The sequence below is a fragment of the Eptatretus burgeri genome, chromosome 4 (genome assembly GCF_056783735.1).
Source record: "Eptatretus burgeri isolate ZD-2024b chromosome 4, Ebu_testis_v1, whole genome shotgun sequence".
Taxonomy (NCBI): domain Eukaryota; kingdom Metazoa; phylum Chordata; class Myxini; order Myxiniformes; family Myxinidae; genus Eptatretus; species Eptatretus burgeri.
The window spans coordinates 136590753-136598696 of NC_140964.1; the positions used below are offsets into that span (position 1 = coordinate 136590753).

Consider the following 7944-nt stretch of genomic DNA (forward strand, 5'->3'; position numbering starts at 1 on the left):
CACTCATTTTATTTTTCAGGTGACTTCCTATGGTTGTGGGCCTCACTGACAATGTGTGTATACTTGGCATCCAGGGGCAGACAGGGCTATTTGATGCTGTGTATCTGCATATCCTTGTGAAATGGACAATTTATTTCTAAAGGAATATCTTCACTGTTACCACCATTTAGTCATGTGAACATTCTGGTTCATTTGGGCTTCCTGGAGAGTTATATTATTGCAACTTTATTTCATAAACAGCACGAGCCTGGTGTTGGCTTAGTGGTTAGGGTGGTGGCTTGGGATCCTAGGGTCCTGAGTTCAAGCCCAATTGGCCACTGAATTAATACGCACCAGTCGGTTGACTCAGCCTGTCATACTTCCGAGGTCGGAAAAATGAGCACCAGTGTACTGGTAAGGGGGACACGGCATCAGCGGCAAAAGCCGCGTCCCAACCAATGATGCAACCAGCAGCCACAGGCTGCACTCGATAGGGAAAAACAGCACAGGAATCTCCCTGGTGTTTCGCAGGCCTGTGGCTACCCTTACGACAACCGATGAGGAAAAGTTTTAGCTCTGCCATCTTTAGAGCTGAGGCTCCAGTATGCCATTGCATCCTGCCTGGATGTTGCCATCCACTGATAATACAGACTTAATAACCAAGTTTCCCTTGATGATATTGTCGTATAATGGTTTTGCAATATATATATATATATATATATATATATATATATATATATATATATATATATATATATATATATATATATATATATATATATATATATATATATATATATATATATATATATTGTTTTCCAAGCACAATTTTTGCTGAAATTGTTAGAGCAAACTTGCCGTGCTCCAACCGTGGAGTCCAACCACCACTCGCCAAATCCAATCAGTCCATAGCTCGCAAGATACTTGGCATCGAGACACGATTGACCAAATTACCTCCTGTATCTGTTTCCTTGCATTCAGTGATCAACTCCACAAGGCTAATCATAACCACCCAACCATCAGAGTGCTCAAACTCTCCTTAACGATGTTACCTTTACACCACATTTATTCCCGCTTTACTCACCAAATCACCAACTTGTGTGTCTGACTTACCGGAAAATAAACACCATCCGTAATATTCGGACAGCTCTGAATTTCCACTGGAAATCCCAGTCCATGAACATGGATAGAACCACATCCAGGATGTTTAAGAGGATGACCACCATTTCTGCAAAAATATGAATTAAAAAAAAAAAAGCACAAGAGTGTGATATAATGGAGTCTATATATGATCAGGAAGATTTACTCAAAGGTTCACGGCATTATCCAGATAAACATTATTCCAAAGAAGAGGCCAAAGTATTGAATGAAAACACACAGCAAGAGTTATCTTTCTTCGATTCTGTTATTGTTACGTACCATCTTTCTTCCATCGATTGTTGTCGATTAGATTCGATCCAAAATCCACAAAGTAAATGCTCAAGAAAACACCGTGGATAATGTTGTATTTGTTCATGCCTTGGGAGGAGTGGGGGCAGGTAAACAAAGATGAAAATTTAAAATTACTTGGGATTTCAAAACAATCCAAACATGCGAGCACCATGAGTCAAATTCAAGCATTCGTCAGTGATCAAACGCGATGCCAATCACGAACAATAGCACTCTATGTTAAAATTGTTGTACAGATTGTCTAAAGTGGATGAGAGAAGATATACCAGCTATATCAGGGACATCCTGCAGAAAAATGAGAATGGTGTCCACAAGGGCAAGCATAGGTATAATGACGTGCAACACCGTCAGTAAGTGCCGAAAGAGTTGTCGTGCTCGTTTCCTCCATAAAGGTTCCACCACTTTGGCTAGGGGAGAAGAAAAGAAAAAGATTCCTGGTTTTTAAAGCATCAACAAAATCGCAAAAAATATTTAGAAATGCATTAACACTTCAGCCAGTTCACACGTGACAGACATCTGGACACCATTGTACGTCATTGGAGGACTGTTTAAACAACAGAAACTTTGATGGAACAAAACCTGGATTCATCACAGCACAAGAAAGCAACAGAGTCCACACAATGAAGGAAGGGACAGCTGTTTATTCTGTATGGAGGGGACAAAGATGTGAGGGCAAGGGGTGTATGGAGTATGTAAAGCATGTAAAGTGTAAGGAATGGAGTATGTCAAGTGTGTAAAAGAGGGAGGAAGTTTGTCCATTAAAAAAAAAAATAGAATTTAAAAAATAAAAATAATAAAAACACGATTTTTTTTTCCCATCGATAAAGTCATGTGACTTGGGTTTGACACTACCCGGCAGCGTGCTGCAAGGCCAAGCGAACGGCCCTGCTGGGAGGAAGGTTGGAAGACTTGTTGGATGTTACATCCTTCACAGATGACTTGTTGGTACTTTGTAGGTTTATATGTCTCAGTGGATGTTTTTGAGGATTTGTGTTTCATTAAACCTAAGGAGTGTCGGTACCATCCTTACGTGGAAAGTCCAGCAACTTCCTGATGTCGAAATACTTCTCAAAGCAATATAAAAATTTATAATATAATAGCACACAAAGGGAACATACAAAGAACGATAACGGCAGAACGACTTTTTGGCCTTCTTGAGAGCAGAACAAGCTTCTCTCAATGGTGAAGAATCACTTTAAAAATTCTTGTATTCAGATCCAGATGTAGATCCGGATCCGGATGTTCACTAAAATCGAATAAATTAGTCCCCATCACACACCGAACCTGTCCACCAAGTTTCGTCCAAATCCATCAATTGCTGTTTCAGATATCCTGCTCACACATAAGGAAACAGATAAACAGGTGAGAACATAACCTGTGTCCGTCCACCTTCCAAACATCGAATGAACTCAACCAGGACGACCTTGTCCAAACAGACTGTAAATAAAAGCACGATCCACTGACAGTACACATTTTGCCAAAGGCACAGGAAGAGAGTTGGTTTTTCATTGAATTATTTTTCTTCTTTTATCGTCTCCAGCCACGATAAATAAATACGGTATAAACAAACTAAAATGCTTACCACCCTTTGGGGTCTCCTCAGAATCTTCAGAGTCTTCGTGGATTTCTGATTCGATGTTGATGATGACAGGTTTACCGTTGTTCAGGAAATCCTGAGGCGCCTCCTTTAAAATACAAAAGGATAAGTTCAACACAGTTCTTAAAACAATGGAATTATTGCCTTATTGACAATATACCATTGTCAAGGTGATATGGTGTTGAACCTCATGCAGGCACGGGTCAACATCACCATAGCAACAACTATTAGTCAGACCCAAGTTATCGCAGCTTTCATAATAATAACAAGTGAAATCCTTCAATACAGCGCGTGTGGTGAAGCAAAGGAGTACACTAATGTTAAAATATGCAATTTATGCTTTTCCGGTTGAAAAACAATTAAAAAGCGTACTTAATATTTGAAATGTAAAAATCTTGTTATTATTGTTATAAGCACCTTTATATATAACAGAAGGAATGAAATCGTTCGATACAGCGTGGCAGGAGGCCGCAAAATAATGATAGCATAAGAAGAACTTAGCTTTCAGCATTCGGCGATCGGCGCGAAATGCGATGGTTGGCGGAAATGACGTCTTTCGGTGCGAAATGCGATGGTGGGCGGAAATGACGTCTTTCGGTGCGAAATGCGATGGTGGGCGGAAATGACGTCTTTCGGTGCGAAATGCGATGATGGGCAGAAATGACGTCTTTCGGCGCGAAATGCGATGTTGGGCGGAAATGACGTATTTTAGCGCGAAATGCGATGGTGGGCGGAAATGACGCCTTTCGTTCGTTCGTGCATGAGAGGGGCGCGTTTCTTGGTTTTTTTCCCGTCAAGCAATAAATTAAATGTTTTTCACATATATAACACGTTAGTTTCACAAATTTCCATTGAAATACTCTGGTATTTCCATCAATTATCGCTATTTCCGTCTAGGTTACGCACTGCATCTACTGGGCGGCGGTCATTGGCTGTCTTGAGGCACGTGGGGGGGGGGGGACACCGGAGACATGGTAGACACCAGGGACATTTCAAACTCGGTGCAATTGTATACAGCGCACGCGCTGTAATAATAATAATAAGAAGAAGAAGAATAGTAATAACAACAACAAAAACAATAACGACAGGCCACGATATAACTGCGAGCAGTGGTGACTGGGTTCCAAGTTGTCCCGCTTATACTGACCCAAGTATAAAAGAAAGCTCTGATCTGGCCTGCCCTCTTCTCTCGCCCTCTTCTCTTTTCTTGCCTGCCATTCTCTTGTGATCTGGGCCACCCTTTGTTCTTGAAGTTACAGAGTGGTGGAAAGGAGCGAAAGGGATTCCACGACCGAGCGGAAGAGCCAGACACCAGACGGACTCCATTGAGATCGCATGAACACTTACACGAACAGATATATTTCCGCTCTTGGTAGTCTATCCTCTCACACGCTCTTTTCTTTGTTTTAAAAAACACCCTGACCAACATCTTTACACCTTCCTCTCTGCATTACACCTCACCTGCCAATCATCACACGTTCCCTGACCACGCACACACCTGAGTTTTCCTCCGTCCTCCCACTCTGAAGCGACTGGGAAGTGTGGGCCCGTCGGCTATGCCAGCAACAAAAAGAGGCCCCAACACCTCAAATCGTTCCTCGTCTCTCTTTTCTTTCTCATTTCCTTGAGTATGTGTTTGATGATGGTTGTTAGGTTAGCATAATTAACATTGTAGAAGTTTACATTGGTTTAGCTCTGCCCTGTGTCTTCTCATTTGTATATAACTGCATTTCTTTTGCCGCACCTCATCAATCCTTGCTTTCCCTTGCTGTACATATTGCTTTTGTATTAAAACCATTTGTTGTTCCACGTATGCCTTTTCTCACCATATTTTTGAATGCACTGTCGAGGCTCCTTCGAGAGCATACACACAAGCACACAATGGGAGCAGGAGACAAGAGGGGCGGGAGAGGGAAGGAAAAGAAAAAAAGTGGAGAACAGAGACATCAGGAGATCTGTGGGAGAGGGATGGGGCCGGCTACAGGGGGTAAACAAGATGGACGTTACAGGGACTTTCAGGTCTTCACACGGCAGGGACTTTCATGAAGGGAAGCAGGGAATTTGAAGGAGGTGGGTTTAGTGTAGATTGGCAGGGGTAGAAAAGATCGTGATATTGGATGGGGGAAGATAAGAGATGGTGGTGAACAGCTGTTCCGAAGACCTGGAGGGAAGAATAGGATTGAAGAGAGTGTGGGAGTTTGTTCCAAAGGCGACAAAAGAAGAGGAATGAAAGAGTGAAGGTGAGTAGTGATTCTTGATTTTGGTAGTTTTACGAGAAGGGGTTGCTGACTGACCTTGAGCACCCTGCGGAAATATGGGGGGGGGGACGTATCTCAAACAAAGTGGCGGGGAGGGGGGAGGCAGGTGACTGGAGAGGAGATGGTAGAAGACAGAAAAATCACCGACCTATCTGCAGTGAGAGAGTGAGACACCCAAAGACTCAGCCTCATCGCAGGAGGTACCAATGATCCTAAGTGCCTTGGCTTCCACAGCGTGAAGCCGAGAAAGGCGAGAGGTGGGAGCAGCAGCCCAGAGGGGAGATCAGCACTCAATCAGGCTGCGGTTGAAAGCTTTGTCTGTGGTCTGGAGCTTCGGTGCACCAAGGAAGGACAGCATGACGGAGGATGCCCAGTCTGGCGACTGGCTTTGGAGGCCAGCTTGGAAATGTGCCTTTCCCAGGAACGATCATGGCAGATAGTGAGACCTTGAACCTTGAATGAAAGGACTTCTTCAAGAGGATCGTCGAGAAATTATATGGTGGGGGCGGGGGGGGTTCCATACGGTCCTTCCGGAGAGAGTGTGAGATTTGTCCGGATTGAAAGACATGTTCCACATGTTGGACCAGTTTGTGATTTTATCCAGATCTGCAGAGAGTGAAGAAGCTGCTGCTTGCTGATCTGAGGGATTAGAGATGGTGGAGCAGAGCCTGGAGTCATCAGCAAAGAGATATAGAGGATTTTCCAGGGAGTTGGAGAGATCATTGATGAAAACCAGAAAAGGAACAAGGCCCAGAACGCTACCTTGAGGAACTCCAACCTGGACAGGAAGAGGAGATGAGAAAACTTCATTGAAGGGAAACATGTTTGCTGCTGCAGGAGAGGAAGTCTGTGAGCCATGAGTTTTGATGTCCTTGGATACAATAGGAAGACAGTTTAGTGAGCAGGACAGGGTGCCATACCGTGTCAAAAGCACGCGATATGTCGAAGGATATGGCTCTGATTTCATGTCTGGCAATGAGTACCTCCATCCATTGTTGGGAGAGCAGAAGCAGCATGTCCAGGGTAGAGTGACCTGGTCTGAATCCAAAATGATGATCGGAAATCAAGCCATTGAAGAAGAGGAATAATTAATGTCTGAAGCGATGATGGATTCCATAACCTTGCTGATAATTTGGAGAAAGCTGATTGGTCTGTCATTGCAGGGATCTGCTTTTGCACCTTTTTTATGCAGAGCAGTAAGGTTTGCTGATGTCCAAGCAGATGGCAGATGACCTTGAGCAAATGAGAGGGTGAATAGAATAGAGAGAGGGTAAGCAAGAGCAGAGGAGCAGGTTTTTAGGACACGTGGGCTGATGTCGTCTGGACGGGTTGCAGAATCGGAGTCGAGGTCTGACAGCAAGCTCTCCACCTTGTCAGGAGAAGAGCACACAGAGTCCAGGGACAGTTGGGTGTGACTGGGTAAGGTGGGTACAGAAAGTGATTAGTATGGATCAAAGGATTTAGAAGGAAACATGGAGTTTAGGCATTTATCCTTTTCACTTGCAATGTCAGCTGTGCGGCCATTTGAAGTAAGGGAGGGGATGGAAGGGAAACAAACACCAGAAACAGACTTAACGAGACACGACCAGGATTTGGAGGAGGGAGACAGGTTTGAGAGTTCAGACTTGAGATGAGAAAGATGTTTTTTGGCACTCTGAAGGGTAGAAATACACTTGTTATGAGATTTGTGGAAGGAACTGAGATTGCCTTCAGTTGGATTAGCCTTCCATGAGGCGAAGGCAAGTTGTTTCAGGACAACTGCCTTGCCACAGCTTCAGTGTACCATAGGATGGAGGAAGGCGAGGACAACTGAAGACGAGAGGGGATAAATCTGTGCATGAGAGATAGAGAGAGACAGAGTGACAGAGAGAGAGAGAGAGAGAGAGAGAGAGAGAGAGAGAGAGAGAGAGAGAGAGAGAGAGAGAGAGAGAGAGAGAGAGAGAGAGAGAGAGAGAGAGAGAGAAAGTTCTGATGAAAGAATTCTCAGGATGAGTTGATGTCACTGGTCGTGGAGACGGGGGACAAGTCTCGAAGTTTGATGGCTGCTTGAAGACCCTGCCCATCGGCCGGTACGACACATTTGGTGGACGGTACAACATGTGGTACAAGAATCCCGTCGACCCTGATTTTTCTGAGTCGTGAACTAACTTTGGAACATCAAGGGTGATGAAGGTCGTGGTCAAGTTACATCGAAACTGTGTGTGCAGTTTGAGAATAGAGCAAATACTGATTTCTAATCTTTTTCTGGCTCACTTTTCCCACCAAATAAAAACTTTACAGTCATCATTGAGATAAGGACAGGGGATTCAATCAAAAACTTCTAAACAAACCTGTTCTTGCAGGGGCTCCTTCAGCATCTCTTCCGTTTCTGGGGCCTCTGAAATATTGTCAGCAAGGTTGCTTTCTGCATGCTGCGATGCTTGCTGAGATATCTCAGTCACAATCTGGAGAGAGAAAGATTATTTCAGGGTGGGAACAGTTTGGAAATAGAGTTCCACGTATAAAATGGACCATCACCAGATCACATGTATCAGAATGGCCCGAATAACACAGTTTTGACATCTGGGAAGGAAACATCACAGGCATGTCACGTAAGAGTTGAAGTATGAGCTCATGACATATAAGCGATGCGTGCGTGTGTGCGTGCATGCTCAAAGCCCA

General features: G+C 43.9%; 1 protein-coding gene across 1 annotated transcript in view; it reads right to left on the bottom strand.

Moving 5' to 3' along the window:
* The window catches only part of LOC147029194 (uncharacterized), a 20632-nt gene that overhangs the window by 10805 nt on the left and 1883 nt on the right, over window positions 1-7944 (bottom strand). The window contains exons 5-9 of the mRNA XM_085876585.1: window positions 7614-7727; window positions 3011-3113; window positions 1695-1835; window positions 1399-1497; window positions 1093-1207 (exon numbers count right to left, since the gene is read on the bottom strand). Of these exons, the coding sequence (XP_085732711.1) occupies window positions 1093-1207; window positions 1399-1497; window positions 1695-1835; window positions 3011-3113; window positions 7614-7727 (572 nt within the window). The remainder of the gene's footprint in view (window positions 1-1092; window positions 1208-1398; window positions 1498-1694; window positions 1836-3010; window positions 3114-7613; window positions 7728-7944) is intronic.